This window comes from Drosophila sulfurigaster, chromosome X (genome assembly GCF_023558435.1).
Source record: "Drosophila sulfurigaster albostrigata strain 15112-1811.04 chromosome X, ASM2355843v2, whole genome shotgun sequence".
Taxonomy (NCBI): Eukaryota; Metazoa; Arthropoda; class Insecta; order Diptera; family Drosophilidae; genus Drosophila; species Drosophila sulfurigaster.
In genome coordinates this window covers 20893704-20911902 of record NC_084885.1, presented here as the reverse complement: position 1 = coordinate 20911902, position 18199 = coordinate 20893704, and the positions used below count along the sequence as shown (strand labels likewise).

Genomic DNA, 18199 nt, shown 5'->3' with positions numbered 1-18199 from the left:
TATAAAGTATATATATTCTTGATCAGCGTCAACAGCCGAGACGATCTGGCCATGTCCGTCTGTCTGTCTGTCCGTCCGTCCGTATGAACACCTAGATCTCAGAGACTATAAGAGATAGAGCTATAATTTTTTTTTTCGACAGCATTTGTTATGTTTGCACGCAGATCAAGTTTGTTTCAAATTTTTGCCACGCCCACTTCCGCCCCCGTAAATCAAAAAAATCGAATAACAAGCGTAATTATAAAACTAGAATTGCGAATTTTGGTATATACAATAATAAGTATAGTATTTATGATTCCTGAAAATTTGGTTGCGATCAGATAAAAATTGTCGAAGTTATTAAAGAAATACTTTTGTATGGGCAAACACGCCTACTTACTAGGGGTCTAATATACCATTTGTTATTTTTAGTGTTGTTAGTATATTTGGTATATTTTAATAATAATACCCCAAAATATATTTTTAGTATTTTTGTAGTATAATTGGTATGTTTTGAGAATAATACCGCAAAATATATTGCTTTTATTCAAAATGGGTAGCGGGTATCTCACAGTCGAGCATACTCGACTGTAGCTTTCTTACTTGTTTATTTATGACGTTGGTTTATTTTTAGAACATGGCTTAATTCAAAATTGTAGATATACCAATTATCATCTATGGTATTTTTTTAGTATATTAAGTTGTTATATTTTGTCTAAAAAGGCAATGAAATAATCTAATTAAATAGCGAATCAATTTATAATTTACTTATCAGTTAAGCTAGTTTATAAATTTGCTTAATTATTATTAGATAAATGCAAAATAAAAAGACTAATTAACGTTCATTAAATAAACAATGAAATGAGTTAGTAAAATGTGTTTTGCCAATTGTAAATCAATTGATAATTTACAACTTCGATAGACTGTTCGTAATGAGCATTAAACAAATACAACAAAAGCAAATGAAAGAAACACTAATAATTGGTTGCTACGTATACGTGATAAGAGCTGAGAGCCATGACGCTAATATTTTTACCCAGATCAATAAGCTGGCATTTATCCATCATTATCGCCAGGTGAGAGATCAATTAAGGTTTTGTTGCTACCAATCAATTAAGTACAGCGTGAAAAAACAACTGAAACGATTTCCAAAAGCAACTAGCAACTGGGAATTTGTTGGCTTATCGCTATCGATAAGCTTCATAGCGGGATTTTAATGGCTGAGCCGAGCGCTTTAATCGCCGCGAAATCAACAGCATTGATATCTTATCGTTGCTGCGGCCGAGAGCGAACCGTGTGTGATAATAGTTTTCGTTACTTTTGTTACTGCTTCAGTGCCACTCGATTAGTCAGTTGCTACTGAAGCGGCAGCCTGACCTGAGGTGTACAAGAATAATTTCATAGTCTCGTTTTTGTCTTTTTTTGTTGGTGAAATGTTAGTGAAGAGTGAAAGACTCCGGTTGCTGTTTGGCCTTTGGCTGTTGTTGCTGTTGTCGATGACAACATTGCAACCGGTTGCCAGCAGCTGCATTTGGTATGGCGAATCGCACAAGATCGGAGAACACGCTCAAAATTTGGCATACACCGGCGAAGCGCTGCCGCTGAACGATGAAGCCGCCGAGGCGGTGTTCGCTCGACGTTGTCCCACCTTTTACAAGGAGTACAAAGGCGAGAATGGTGACGAGGAGTTGAAACTGTGTTGCGATGCCCAACAAGTGCATACGATGGACTCGGGCTTAACGCAAGCCGATGGCGTCTATTCGCGTTGTCCCACGTGCACAATGAACATGGCTCAAACGGTTTGTGCCATGACCTGTGCCCAGAATCATTCGCTCTTCTTGACCGCCTACCTCGACCTCAATCCCGATGGCATTGACTTTGTCGAGCACATCGACTATCGGCTCGAGGACGCCACCGTCCAGGGTATCTACAACAGTTGCTCGGGCATTCAGCATCCGCAGACGGGACGTCCAGCAATGGATTTGGGCTGCGGGGCGTTCAATGCCAAGACGTGCACCTATCGGCGATGGTATCACTTTATGGGCGATGCCGAGAACAGCGACTATGTGCCCTTTGTGATCAACTACATGTGGTCCGAGGATGCTGAGGAGGGCAGCGATGCGATCTATCTCCAGCTCAATACCCTCGACTGTGGCCAGAGCTATGAGGGCAACTATGCCTGTGCCTGCATCGATTGTGCGGACTCGTGTCCACTCACGGATGCTCCGACCGGTTATCAACCGCCTTGGCAAATCGCTGGACTCTATGGCATCACATTCATCGTTGCGTTGGTCATTGCGGTCGCCATTATGGTCTTTATCGCTTGGGGTGCAACGGGACATCGCAAGGCTTCGAATGTCTGCATGCCAACGCTTTATGGCGAATTCTTGTATCTCGGGTGTCGCGCTTGGGGCACTTTTTGTGCCAAACATCCGGTGCTGGTGTTGGCCCTCTGTTCCTGGGTAATTGGTGGATTGGCTTACGGTGTCGTCTACATGAAGGTGACCACCGATCCGGTCGAGCTCTGGGCCAGCGAGCAGAGTCAGACGCGCATCGAGAAGGATTATTTCGATCAGCGTTTCGGTCCCTTCTATCGCACCAATCAGCTGTTCGTGAAGCCCATCAAAACAGATACAGTGAGTAAACACTCAGAACTAGCTACGTATACAAAAGTAGTTTTTTATTAATTTTTTGTTTTATTTCAAACAAGTTCAACACTTTTTGTTGAACAAATTAAATAAATATTTAAATTTTCTCATTTCTTTTACTCAACTAAATTAGTTTACTCGACTTAAAAACTTTATATTTAAAACATATTTAATATTTTTAAAAACATCATTGATGTAAAAAATTTGAATAAGGAATCAATCTAATTCTTTTCTGCAGTTAGCTGCAGCCATAATTAAACTGCTTCCGTTAACTTAACGAGTTGTTATCAGTGCTCTAGAAAAAAATCAAACATTTAATCAACCAAAGTGTTTAAAAAAAGAGATTTATTATTAAAATTTTGTAGCAGTTCTATTTTGTTATTCATTCTTTATTTTTGTAGCCGTTTTAGTTTCTTATCTTAATCTCTCTCTTCATTTCTCGCTCTCTCTGTTTGATTAGTTCACACATGAGACCTCCGATGGAGTGCTCACCTTTGGTCCGGCCTATGAGCAAAGTTTCCTCCAAGAAGTATTCGAGTTGCAAGAACAAATCATGCAACTGGGCATGGATGAAGATGCCGGACTGGATAAGATTTGCTATGCACCTGTTCTGTATCCGGGCGTGACGCCCACAGTCGATGATTGTTTGATACAATCGATCTACGGTTACTTCCAGAATGATATGTCCAAATTCCAGAATTACTATGTCGACAACGACAACTACACCATTAACTACCTTAATCAAATCGAGGATTGCTTGCGGTAAGTCCATAAAAGAAATTTCAAGTGAAGTGGTGTGAGATAAATTATTGTGATTAAAGCAAATTCAATTAGAGTGAAATCTGAATTTGTAAACTGAGATTTTGGTAACGGGAACTACGATTAGAGAGCAGTATAAGCGTAATAAATATTTATGTTATAAACAAAATTAAATACTTTAAAATCAGCATCAGTATAAGATCAAAATTTAGTGCTAAGAAATTAATATAACAAAGCGATGTTAAGGCAACAGTTGTAATTTTTAAACTCTTTTGTTGGTACATTTATTACGTATACGTAATATACGTTATATCAGTCCCTTAATAGCACAATTATAAACTGTTAGAATTTTTTACGTTAAAAATTAATATAATAGAGCAACGTTAACATAACAGCTGCTAGCTTTAATGCTGTGAGTGCCAATCCGATTTATTACGTATACGTAATATATCATTCATATCATTTTAATATTATTATTAATTCAGTAATATTTTTTTAGTTTCAATACTTCAATAATTAACTTAAGAACACACCGTTAACGCAACATCTGTTAGTTTGAACGCTGTACGTATACGTAATAAATGTAGAAGTATCGACATTTTGGAAACCCAATTCTGGACTGCTACAAATTATTATTATTTGAAAAATTAACATAATGGGGAGCTGTTAAGATAACAGCTGTCACTTCAAACACTGTGTGTGGCATACTTGTTTATTACGTATACGTTATATGCATAGTATCAACATTTATGGACTCTTAAAATGTATTATTTTCAAAATTATCATAATAACGGAACTATTACTATTCCGGTTTTTTACGTATACGTAATCCAAGACTGTTAAATTTTATTAAAGTAAAAATAATATAATATAATATAATAATAATAGTTAAAGTAAAAAATAAATAAAATACAAATAAAAAATTACAAAAATCAATATTACAGCTGTTATTTTAACATTGAGCTGTTATGTTTGTATAGTTTAACATAAAAAAATTTAACAGTCTTGGATTATATATATATAAAATGATAATTCATATTACGCAGTTTTTTTTTAAGAAATGTGTTTTACAAATTTAAAATTAATTCACAAAACCTAAGCTAACCTACAAATAAAAACACAGTCCGAAATTGACTTTGGCATATTATAGGATTTCATTTATATTGATTAATTATTAGCGTTCTTATTTATTATAATTATTATATAACATTCACACGAATATTAATTAACTGATAATTAAGAATATTAATTGAATATAAGTAAGAACTTTATTAATAAGCGAAACCCCTTTAAACCTCTCAATCTGTCCCTTTCGTAGTGTTCCCATGATGGAGGATTGCTTCAGCACCTACGGCGGCCCCATTGAGCCGGGCATCGCTGTCGGCGGCATGCCCGAGGTGCCAGTTGGCGAGGATCCCGACTACATGCTTGCCACCGGACTCGTGCTGACATTCCTGGGCAAAAATCAGGTCGATGAGACGCTGCTCGAACCGAACTTTGTGTGGGAGAAACGTTTCATTGACTTCATGAAGAACTACACTAGCGAACGACTCGACATCGCTTATTCGGCCGAGCGATCCATACAGGATGCCATCGTCGAACTGTCGGAGGGTGAAGTCAGCACCGTTGTCATCAGCTATGTGGTGATGTTCGTCTACGTGGCCATCGCCCTGGGACGCATTCGCAGCTGTTTGGGCTTTCTTCGCGACTCGCGCATCATGTTGGCCGTGAGTGGCATCGTGATTGTGCTCGCCTCGGTGCTGTGCAGTTTGGGTTTCTGGGGTTACATCGGGATCACCACCACGATGCTGGCCATCGAGGTGATTCCGTTCCTCGTGCTCGCCGTCGGCGTGGACAACATCTTCATCATGGTGCACACGTATCAGCGTTTGGATCACAATCGCTATGCGACGATACACGAGGCAATTGGCGAGGCCATTGGCCAAGTGGGGCCATCGATATTGCAGACGGCGAGCAGCGAATTCGCCTGCTTTGCCATTGGCGCCATCTCCGAGATGCCGGCGGTGAAAACCTTTGCTATGTATGCAGCTGCTGCCATTTTCTTTGACTTCCTGCTGCAGATCACCGCGTTTGTCGCTCTCATGGCCATCGATGAGCAGCGCTATCGCAATGGCCGTCTCGATATGTTGTGCTGTGTGCGCTCCAAGAAGTCCAACATTGATTCGTCGCATGAGGTTGGCGTACTCGAGAAGCTCTTCAAGAACTTCTATGCTCCATTCCTGCTCAAGAAGTGAGTAATAACTGATTCTACTTGTTGGTATATTATATATCTTAATTATATTATATCTTTTTGCCGTCTATATCAGGCATCTTTGACATTATAAACTTTTTATATTCTTGACCTGCAAATCGAAAAGTATATCGAATAGCAAGCGTAACTATCAAAATTTTAAAAATTAATTATGAAATAATCTTATGTGTCAGAAATCGGCAGAAACAGCAGCAGACAGATCTTAGTTGCTTTGGCTGATAATCTGGCATATTTTGACATCTAATGTAGTTCAATATTGAGATACCAATGACAACTATTGGTATTTTTTCAGTATATTCATTTGGCATATCCATCACACTATATTGTTGCCTTCTTACTTGTTTTAATGTAGTTCTATTTCAATATACCAATTATAGCATTCGGTATTTTTTTTAGTATTTTTGCGGTATATTAATTGGTATATTGGAGTATTTTTTAGTATTTTAATTTGGCATATATATTACACTATATTGTTGCTTTCTTATTTGTTTTAATGTAGTACTATTTCAATATACCAATTATTGTATTCGGTATTTGTTTAGTATTTTTGCGGTATATTAATTGGTATATTAAAGTATTTTTTAGTATATTGGTTTGACATATCCATCACACTATATTGTTGCCTTCTTACTTGTTTTAATGTAGTTCTATTTCGGTATACCAATTATAGCATTCGGTAGTTTTTAGTATTTTTGTGGTATATTAAATTTTGGAATTTTGCTTTTATAAAAAAGGGGAACAATCTGTTTGATCTCTATGTTTTTTTAAATGTTTTAATATTTCGATATACCAATTATAGACTTTGGTATTATTTTAGTATATGTGCAGTATATTTTGCTTTTACTGATAAAGAAAAGTTTTTATCCAATGTTTATTTTTAATTAAGTACTTTATCGATATAACAATTTTAAACTTTGGCATCTTTGTACTATTTTTTTAGTGCAATAATTTGGTATATTTGGCTTTCATAAAAAGTTGGCATATTCGACATACTTCTTTGTTAATACGTGTGCCCGATCTCTCTCTTTTATTTTTGTTGCAGACCCGTCAAGATCATTGTGCTGGTGATCTTCACTGTCGTTACTTGTCTATCGCTCATGGTTTTCCCCTCCGTTGAGCCGGGTCTGGATCAGGAGATGTCCATGCCACAGAATTCGCATGTGGTCAAGTATTTCCGCTACATGGACGAACTGCTGGCCATGGGTGCCCCAGTTTATTGGGTGCTGAAGCCGGGTCTCAACTACAGTCAGCCGGAGCATCAGAATTACATTTGCGGCGGCGTCGAGTGCAACAATGATTCACTCTCCGTGCAGCTGTACACACAGTCCCGCTATCCACAAATCACGTCGCTGGCCAGACCGGCGTCCTCATGGATTGACGACTACATCGATTGGATCAGCATCTCCGACTGTTGCAAGTACAACATAACAACCGGCCTCTTCTGTCCCAGTAGTAAGTAAATTCGCTTTAAAGATTTATTTGCTTCCATGTAAAAGAAATATTTTTTTTCGATTTTTGGAATTGCTAAATATTTTATTTTTTAACGTTTAAGATTTATTCACTTCCCTACAAAGGGAATATTTCACGAGATACCTTCAATTAGTAATTTTTTTTTGTTTTAGTAGTTATTCAATTTTATATATACAACTATTTATTTCAATAATTGGAATCGATGAATATTATTTATATTTATTTTCTTTATTTTCATCTGCCTAATATATTTAGTTATTTCCTTTTGAGTTTATTTGTAAGTGGAATAACTTGTGAACGTGTTGCTGTATCCAATTTAAAATTTAATACACAAAATCAATTATAAATTAATAATAGTAGAACTTTCACATATTCTACCACTTAAAATAAAATCTTGAAACAAAAACAACTAAATATAACTTTTAGAATAACGTAATTATCAGCTTATAATTTTACTTTTCTTAAAGTGGAATATTCTATTGCGATTTACTACGAAATTCATAACAATTTTTGAATATAAAATATTTAAACCTTCCAAGCCAACCCAATTTTAAATATAACTTCTCTTTTTTTTATTGTATGTTAATCACCTATGTTTTGCTTACTTCCTTATAGATTCAAAGAGCAGCGATTGCTCACCGTGCGAACGAGAATTCACTGAAGATGGTCTGAGACCGAGCTCCGATACATTCGACAAATACGTTCCCTTCTTCCTCTCCGATCTGCCCGATGCGGAATGCGCCAAGGCGGGACGACCTTCTTATGCTGACGTAAGTAAAAGAAAGTTTAACATCATAAAATAAGATTACAAATTATTTTCTCCTTTTTCCCATAAAAAGGCTTTAAGTTTAATTCATTAATTCATTCCCAATATCACATAAAGATTGGTAGAAAAATATTTCTCTTACTTTCTACATATACCAACATTTCTATGTCTTCACAAAATTTACTTAATATCACAAGATAGATTTTAAATAAATACATAAATAAGAAAATAATCACAAATGCAATGTAGAGTCTGATGCTTTATTTTTTATCTCGAAACATATTTTTATTTGTGCCAAACCAAAAAGCAAATTTTATTTGTTGATTCAATCGTCAAATATTCATATATTAAACAATTGCGGCTGAATATGCTCGCTGACATATCTCCACTGGTGTATCTTCATTGATATACATATCTCTCAGACACACTTGACAAGTGTTAAAAAAAATACAGTATTGAGTTCAATAATTTTAAAATTCTATTTCTAATAATATCCATTAAAATCCATCCAAATATAACACCACAATTGAACTTTTATTATATTTAGGGATTAAGATTTTCTTAAGCAGGCGTAAATTAGATCAGAAGATACAGACATTTGAAGAGCATTTAACTCGTGTTTTAGTTTTCCTCGTTTACACTAAACTTAAGTGTAATACAAAAAGCGCTGGCTTCTTAGGATTTCGATACACAAAATATATTGTTCTTACCAACAGATAATAATCTGTTTGATTGACATTGATTGATTGATATTTGATTTAAAACAAATGATTAACAGTGAATTCATTTCATTATTAATAACATGTTATATTATGTTATTAATAATAAAAATAAATAACTGTGAATCATTTGTTTTAAATCAAAAATGTAATAATCTATTTTAGTATATATAATATTAAGTTTATTTATAACAGCCGCACTTGCTTTGGCTACATATTGTACTCTATAATTCATTCTAAGCTACAATCAATAATTAATAATGAAATAGTTTATTTTTGAGCCTTTGCGACCAGTGCTTTATAAATACTTTAGTCTTCATTTTAATTAGATAAACCCTTTATGAATAATAATAATAGTTTATTTAGAATTTAAAATGTATTTTAATATAATTAAAGAGACATATCTATAAATTGCTGAATTAATCATTGATTGGCCTTGTATGTTACAGGCCGTCATCTACAAATAGTTTATTTAGAATTTAAAATGTAATTTAATATAATTTAAGAAACATTTGTGTAAATTTCTGAACTAATCATTGATTCACCTCATGTGTTACAGGCCGTCATCTACACGTTGGACGACGATGGACTGGCGACCATTCTGGACACGCACTTTATGCAATACTCGACGACATCGACGACTTCGGACAAGTTCGTCTCGGCGCTGCGAGAGGCGCGACGCGTGCAAGCGGAAGTGAATGCGATGTTCGCAGAGAATGGCGTCGAGACCGAACTGTTTCCCTATTGCGTGTTCTTCATCTTTTACGAGCAGTATTTAACGATCTGGGACGATGCACTTGTCTCGCTCGGCCTCTCGCTGGCCGCCATCTTTGCTGTGACGCTGCTGCTAACGGGATTCGATATTACATCCGCGTTGATTGTGCTCTTCATGGTCATTTGCATACTGATCAATATGGGCGGCATGATGTGGGCATGGAGCATCACCCTCAACGCCATTTCGCTGGTCAATCTTGTCGTCTGCGTGGGCATCGGAGTTGAGTTTGTGGCGCACATTGTGCGCTCCTTTAAACAGGCTCAAGGACGTGCTCAACAACGGGCGCTTCACTCATTAACGGTGACCGGGAGCAGCGTCTTGTCGGGCATTACGTTGACCAAATTTGCGGGCATTGTGGTGTTGGCCTTCTCCAAGTCGCAAGTCTTTCAAGTCTTCTATTTCCGCATGTATCTGGGCATCGTGCTGATTGGTGCAGCGCATGGATTGATACTGTTGCCGGTGCTGCTCAGTTTGTTGGGACCATTTGATAATCTGACAAAGCAGCAGCGACGACACAGCAACGAATCCCAGTAGCTTAAGCAATGAGTGTGAGTTTGAATTTGAGTTTGAGTTTCGAGTGTGCCTTTTGAATGAATGCGTGTGAAATTTGTGATTCTAAATATATATTTTATTAAGGTTATGCTGAATTTGTTACATTTACCATATTTCTGTACATTTATTTTTTTTATTTTTATTTTTTGTTGGCTATTTAAAATTAATAATAAACAAAAAACAGAAGAAAAAAAAGAAAACAAGAATTGTTTTTTAAGTCATAAATTTGCATAAAACGTTTGCCGCCGTCGCCCACCCGCAAAATTCGACGCCTTCTTTATTGTTTATCGCCGTGGCACCTTTGTTTTTTATGGCATTAAGCGGCTAACTGCCGCGCACCGCCAAAACAATAAATAAGCAACTCGCAACAGCGTCGACGACCCCAAAACGAAGACGGCGAAAGCAAAGGAGATGGAGACGCGAGATGGAGGGCGAAGCCCTCAGCGAACCCTCAACTACTGACCCTTAAAACCAACTCATGCCCTTCTCCTTCCCCACCCCTATTCCCATTCCACCTCCCGCACTTCGCATCCGTTTCGCTTTTGGCCTAAACGTCTTACGCCTTTTGGGCAAAACTTTGCCCAGATTTTTCAGTTGCAGCTTCTTCATTATGAGCATACACTTCATACCAAATGAAAGCATAGCGAATTTTCTAAAAAGGTCACATTTACTTTTACTGAATAAAATTGTGCTAAAATCAAGAAGAAAATCTTGAAACCATATTATAAGATGTCAAAATTGAAAGAAGAAGGTTTATTCTTAAATCAAAGTTAAAATTGAATGAATAGAATGGAAAAATTCTAGAAACTAGATTCAAATGAATTTGAATTGAATTTTAGGATAAAGCAATCTAAAGTTTTTGTTGAATTTTAATTTTGACTTAAGAATAAACCTTGAAATTTAACGACAGTCAGAATCTTATATCAAGATCAAACGTTCTATAATTTAGAACTTTTTGTTTACATATTTTTACATATTTATGAATGTTGTTTGTTATTTCATTTATACATTAGAACTAAACTAACAAAACATCATAATAAATTTAATAAATATGTACTTTTTGCTTTGTTAATAAGTTAATCAACTTAATTTACAATTAACGGCATTTTGATGACATTTTGTTTTATTTTTGATATTGTGCCTTTGACCCTCGGCCGTAATTATTTATTAATTATTTGTGTACACGCAGAAAAAATGTTATTTTAATAATTCTTTTAATTGCATTACATGCCATTAAGAATTGCAATTCAATCACAAAACAATTTGCATTATTTACACAATTAATGAGTTAAGTATATTTCTACTTTTTTTGTTCTCACAATTTAGATGATGGTAAGGAGCAAATGCATTTGAATAATATAATATAAAATAATTTTCTTTAAAAATTAGCTACATTTTGAAATATGCAGAGTAATTCCAATTTTATTTCTTTGGGCAATTGCTAAATTTATGCTTTCAAAGTTGAACGAACTAAATGAATATAAAATAAAAATAAAATTCTTAATAATTCCAATTAAATTTCTTGGGCTATTCAAAATGTATATTTCAAGGAATTTGTGAAAGCGACAAAATATAATCAAAATTATATAAATTACATCTGACTTTCCGTTCCTATTATAGAATTTATACTTTCGTAGCATACAAATTTATATAAACCAGAAATTACTCAAAATTGACATACTATTAACTCAATAAATCTAATTGTTATGTTATTTTTTAGGTAATATAAATATAATTACATTCGTTATTAATCAACAACAAAAAGAATTTGAAGTTTGTAAATTATATTACTACTCCTACACTTTATTTCTACTTACAATTTAGATGTAAGTAAAAATAAACGAATTTTTTTTTCTAATTAAGCTTTTTAACACCAAAATTTACTTTTTTATTGATGAGCCAAAAGAAAATGTATAGAAATGTCATTTAAATTGCTTTGGTCAATTCCAAAATTTCTTCTTTAATTATAAAAAATTTACAAAATAGAAAAAATATTAACAAAATTCGAATTCCAATATTTCTACTTTAATTATACAAAATTTATATAAAACAAAATATTACATAAAATTGGAAATGACATTCTAAAATCCCGAAAATTCAAATTATTCTCTTTTTAAGTTATATAAACAAAATTAGATTTAATTTTCGTTATTAATCACATTTGCTTGCTTTATGAGGGTTAAAAGTAAAGAATTTTCTTTTTCTAAGAATTAAGTTTATATAATTGAATTAATGAGGTGAGTGTATTTTGTGTTTCGGTGCTTCCCGCTTTAATTTCTTGATGGCTTTCCTGTTTTTAACTGCTCACCGCCTGCTGTTGGCCAGGACGCGTTCTGCGGCTTACAACACACACAGCAAGGAGCCGCTGGGCTAACAAAAACATTGCCCAATGGTCACGCACACACAGCAGAGAGAAAGAGCGAAAGAGTGAGAGAGGGAGAGAAGGAGAGTGAAGAGAGAGTGCGAAGAGATGTGCACGGGAATTTAACTCCAAGTATGAGTGTAGTGTTTTTAATTAAAATTAATAAAGTTTATAGTGGTTTTTATGTGCCTCGTCTTGGTGCGAGCTGAAGCTCTGCCTCTGCCTCTGCCTCTGCCACTTCACTTCCCCTTCTCCATCAGCACCACCTCCGCTCTTATTTTTGGTGGAATATATTTTTGTTGCTCAGCGTCGCTCGACGCTGCTGTTTTGTCTCAAGTGTCTTGCCCCATCCGGGTGGCAAAGCAAACCACGAAACGAAACGAAATGAGATGAGAGAAAAAAAAAACGGAAAATCACTTAATGCCATTGAACCCCTTCCACACACACACACTCACAGCCGTGTGGCATGCCACGCAATGCGGCATTGCTCATCAGCAGTGATGCCACTGAAGGCACTTGAAACGCGTAATTTGAAATGTATCAACTAATGCATATGGCTAAATCAATTTGCAATTAACAGTGTTCCAAGTGCGTGTGCGTGTGTGTGTGTGTGTGTGTTTGTGTGTGTGTGAGCTGAACAACAGATGAAGTGCAAATTGAAGTGCCCCTTTATCGACCACCTCTTTCTCCCCTCTTTGGTGCTGTCTCTCCTCTTCATCTTTGCCTCAGCAGAGTATGTGGCCTAAATGTTTTTCTTTTTCCCACATAATTGCCATTACAAAGTACTTAACTCTGACAATGCCAAGTGTTAATGCTCAATAAAAATAATAAATAACAACCAACAAAAAAATATATCTAGACTGATGAATTTTTCGAGTGCACAACGGACAAATACCACGCATTTTATGGCTGAATATGTTTGTGAAATATCGAAGAAACTCATTTTAAATAAATTGAATTTGAACACTAACAAATTATAGATGGAATTTTAATTCATAAAATATAATATTTGTGATGTAAAAATAAATAAAAATCTTTGAAATTTTAATTTAACTTACTGTATTTGGTTTTTAAATTTTTATATTTTTATTATATTTAAAATAAAAGCTGTTTAAATTCACACCCATTTCATAGCTAAATATATTTTAGGTATATTCAAGAAACTCTTTTGAAGAAAGATTGATATTAAAGCTAACAATATGATAGGAAAATGTCAAAATGGAACTTCAATTTATTAAAATAAATTTATCTTTGAAATTTCGAATTTAACTTTCTTTCCTTTTTCTGATTTTCAATTATGCTTACAATTTAAATATTGTTAACTGTTAATTGCAATCCTTCATATAACGCTCATTTTATTGCAAAAAACATTTAAAGCAATTTTAAGAAACTCTTTTGAAATAAGTTCAATAATAGCGCTCACAATATGAAATGAAAAATTCAAAGATGAAAATTTAAATCATAAAATAAAATCTTGAATCTTTAAAATCTTGCAATTGACTTTGAAAGCAATATTTTTAAAAATTCTATATTTAAAAAATGAATAAAATTTAGTAAAAGTCCAATATCTACAGAAATTCTCCAAATATCACGCATTTTATACAGAAAAAAACATTTTAGAAATAAAAATTCAAAGACGTAAATTTAATTCATAAATATGTAAAGTAAAAAAAAATATTTTAATATTTATATTTTTCTTAAATTTAAAATTAACATAGAATATAATATCTATCAATTATGTATCTTTTTGTTTTTATAACAATTTATACAAACGATAAGAAATGTTAAAAATTAAATTTGTTAAATATTTCTTTTTTCTTTTTATAAGCATAAACTAAAATTCACTAAAATTCCAAGTGACTTTTCTTAAGCTATTTCAACTTAATTTCTACTTTATTTCTGCTTACCATTAAGGTGAAGGCAAAGTCGCTGTCAACTGCAATTGTCAAGCACTAAGAGGTATTATATGTACTCTAAATGCTTGCATACCAAAAAGTTATCTAGGGCAGAATGTATATATAAATTCTATACATGCATGGAAGTCAAGGCATCTTAATGTTCTTTAAGCATTTTCTGTGTTAGCTCACCTGCCAATTCTTAAACTAATTAAGGCTTACAACTTTGTGGCAACTCTTGGAAAGTGTAGCTACCGGCTTGCAACTGACGTTTTTATTAGCACGAATAAACTCACAAAAATCAATCGATGTGCTGGTAAAATGCATTTTAAATAAACTTGAGACACATTTTCGGCCTTAAACTGAAAACACACTTTCAGCTTTAAACATTTCATCCTTTTCCTTAAATAAAATTAACTGAAAATATTGTGGAATAGTCTTTTAACATTTGTGAAATGTGAATTATGATTGTATTCCAAAATAAGAGCAATAAAAGGGCAAATAAATTTAATAAAACTTCAGACATATTTTCGGCTTTAAACTTGAATTTGAAAAATGTTACTTGGTAATTTCTAAATAGAAAATTAGCTAAAAAATAAAGAGACTAAAAAAGTCTTTAAGTCATTTGTAAACATTTGTGAAATATGAATTATGATTGTACCCCAAAATGTGAGCAATAAAAGCGCAAATTAGTTGATTTAAATAAATAAAATTTTAAATAAACTTGAGACACATTTTCAACATAATCTTTCAACTACAAAAAAACTGAAACATAAACATTTCATCGTTTTCTCTTTCTTTTGAACATTTTAAAAATGTTACTAGCAATAAAATTAGCTAAAAAGATTTTGGAAAAGTCTTTAAGGCTTCTGTAAACATTTGTGAAATATGAATTATGATTGTACCCCAAAATGTGAGCAATAAAAGTGCAAATTAATTGACATTTTGTGCATAGAAATGTGCCAGAAACTCGATGCGAATGTTTTCGCTGGCAATTTTGTGGCTAATTTTCCACACTTTCCAAACGAGGCTCATAAAACTGTGTGTGTGTGAGTGAGTGTGTGCGAAGAGATTCTGGATGAAATTACCCGGTAATACTCGATGCTTAAATGGGCATAGGAAGCATTTAAATTAAATTTTATGCATACATACATATTTATTAATCGGTCATTCGGTTCAGCCATATGCCCCGCTTACACACACAGCTCGCCCTTTCCCACTGTTTGCTGTAATTGTATCTCTGCATTCGCGTTTGTATCGCTGTGCATCTGTGTCTGTGTCTGTATCTGTATCTGAGTGCAAACCCGAAAACAAAATAGAACAAAATTTCAAACGGAAATTCAGTCCGATTGGCGCCTGATATAATTTGTTGTTTATGTCATTGCAGCTGCGATTTAATTTAATTTCCATTTTATGCCAGTTGCATTTAATATTCTTTCATAATTTCTCGTTTAAATGTGTGGGCATTAAAATGCTTTTTTCAAATGCATCATGTCCATGCCATATATGTGCTGTAAAAGTCGGAATAATAATAATGATAATAATACAAAATATATATTTTAATATAGACCATACTATATATTCCAAATATTTGCTACTAAGTTATGATTCTCTGGAACACAGATGTTATGCAAGCAACAATTTTAAATCCAAAGGTAGATTTTCTGCTTTACGTGTGTGTGCGTGTTCTTTAATGTGTTTATTTATTTGTGCATACAAATGCGTATAGAAATGTGCAACTACAGGTTAAGCTGCTCATCTATCTCTCTCGCTCTCACGCTCTCTCTATCTCTCTCTATCTCTCTCTCTCTCTGTTGATAATTATACAAATGTGTGAAGCGTGGATATGAAAATGCATTTGCTATTTTCATTTCAAATCTTTACTGCGCATTAGAGCCATTAATTCATACAACAGCTTGCCATTTTATTAAACTAAAATTGCAATTGCATACAGCACATTGCGTATACGAAGAGTAAACAATAATCTCCTGCTTTCAGTAATATATTAACTATCGCTAGGTATAAAACACAATTAACTAAGAAGTATTTTTTTATCTTAGATAGATTTTATGTTATTTTTACTCTTTTTCCGATATTTTATATATTCGTATATTTGTTATTTTAAACAAAATTTTATTTTTCGTACATCAGATTGCGTATACGAAGGGTGAACTGCTTTAACTAAGGCTAGAAATAAAATCAAAATAATTATATGCATATTTTAGAAAGTCAACTATGTAGTTGTTTTATTTTTACTCAATTTCCATTATTTTTTATTTTCTGTAATTTGTTATTCGGCAGCAGATCACGTATACGTTGGGTTAACAACCAACCATTTTAGACTTTTCTTTTCCAGCTTTATAAATATAAAAGAAATACATACATTTTATAAGAAATTTAACTTGTTTTTTATAGGTTTGCAATGTTTAATAAATTCGTTATCGTTATTAAATTTAAATCGTATACGTAATATTTGTAGAAATACAAAATTACGTATACGAAGAGTTTTTAAATTGCTTTTAATATAGCATAATTTTCATCAAGTCTCTCTTAAAGAAAAAATAGGCATTGTCATACTTTAGAATGTCGTTTAAAAGTTTAATGTCACAATCAACGAACAATTATTTTATGTTAGAATTGGAAAAATTATTAAAACTTTCTTGGTAGAACGCAATTCATTTACGGATATTTTATATATTATATGTAATTCAAATCAATGAATATTTAGCTAAAACAACAATGTTTTTGTCGTATACGTAATACATGGAATATAAAATAATGTATACGATTGGCATTTGCAGCAAATTACGTTTACGAGAAGTTAACTTCTACTTTTTTCAGAGCAATTACTGTCTAATTCGAGCTTTATTAAAACAAGTCTGTAAGCGTAAACGTAATATGTGCAACGTCAGATTACGTATACGAACGGTTTACAACAAAATTGATAACTCTTTTAAAGCTGCTGCAATTGATGTTAAGTCCATAGTTCCATCTGAAATCTTTATTTTAATAAACAAAATTAAACTTTAGGGAAAAATTAAGTGGAAAAGGCCAAATAATTGATATATATTTTTATATTACTGAAAGCCGAGTAATATTAGTATAATGAATATATTATTGTGAAAATAGAGAAACATTTTTAAAGACACTTAGGAAAAACAATTGTTGGAGTCATTTTCATTAGATTCATTAATTTCATTTTTGGTATTGACGCACGCGATAGTTTTGTTTTTAATTGTTAATAAATTTAAAACATATTTAGAAGTAATAATAATAAAAGTTATTTGCCTTAATTGGAAAATATAAAATCAATTTATTTCTAGCCGCGCTGTTTACATTGCTCTGCAGTAATGTGTTGCAATAAATGATTTTGCATTTCGACGAGATTTATTGGCATACTTAATTCAACCAAAATTGACTGGACTAATTTCCAAAAAGGTCAAACAGCTGTATTTTGGTCAATAACAAGCACTAAGCCGACGTAATCTCTCTTTCGAGTCATTTAAATTGTTTCATTCCGAAAGGGAGGCAGAACAGCCGAAAACCAAAAAAACAGTCTTTGGTTTAATCATTTGACCGAAATGGTTTTTGCTGACTGTTGGTCGAATGCTTTTTAATACAAATTAATGCCAAATTAGGGAAGCTGAATTCAATTGTGAAAGTTAACCATCTACAAAATGCTATCTAAAACTTAATTAAAGCAACAGCCAAACGCAATTTTAATGTTTTGGAATATTTAATTTATTCATTTGTCGAGCTAAAAACTGGTCTGCAAAATGCTCTTTCTCTTCCTCCTTCTCCACCTCCACCTCCACCTCCGCATAGTCACCCACTGATGCAGTTTATAGTCACGCGTTGAGTCCATAGACCATAGACGAATCAGTAATTTATAAACGTGCTTATAAGCCGCAAATCCAATTCGCGTTTTCCTAAAATTACGGTTGGCAGTGCATTTGCAGTCCCAATTTTCACAGCCAAACAACTGCAAAACGTTGCGACATT

The 18199-nt window shown here is 33.5% G+C and overlaps 1 protein-coding gene across 1 annotated transcript; it reads left to right on the top strand.

Moving 5' to 3' along the window:
- The first annotated feature begins 1341 nt into the window (after positions 1-1341).
- Positions 1342-10099, top strand: LOC133848247 (NPC intracellular cholesterol transporter 1 homolog 1b). The gene is made up of 6 exons (XM_062283739.1): positions 1342-2615; positions 3088-3389; positions 4705-5637; positions 6701-7110; positions 7744-7898; positions 9173-10099. Exons 1-6 carry the CDS (start codon positions 1413-1415, stop codon positions 9920-9922), a joined length of 3753 nt encoding a protein of 1250 aa, XP_062139723.1. The 5' UTR covers positions 1342-1412; the 3' UTR covers positions 9923-10099.
- Positions 10100-18199: the final 8100 nt, after the last annotated feature.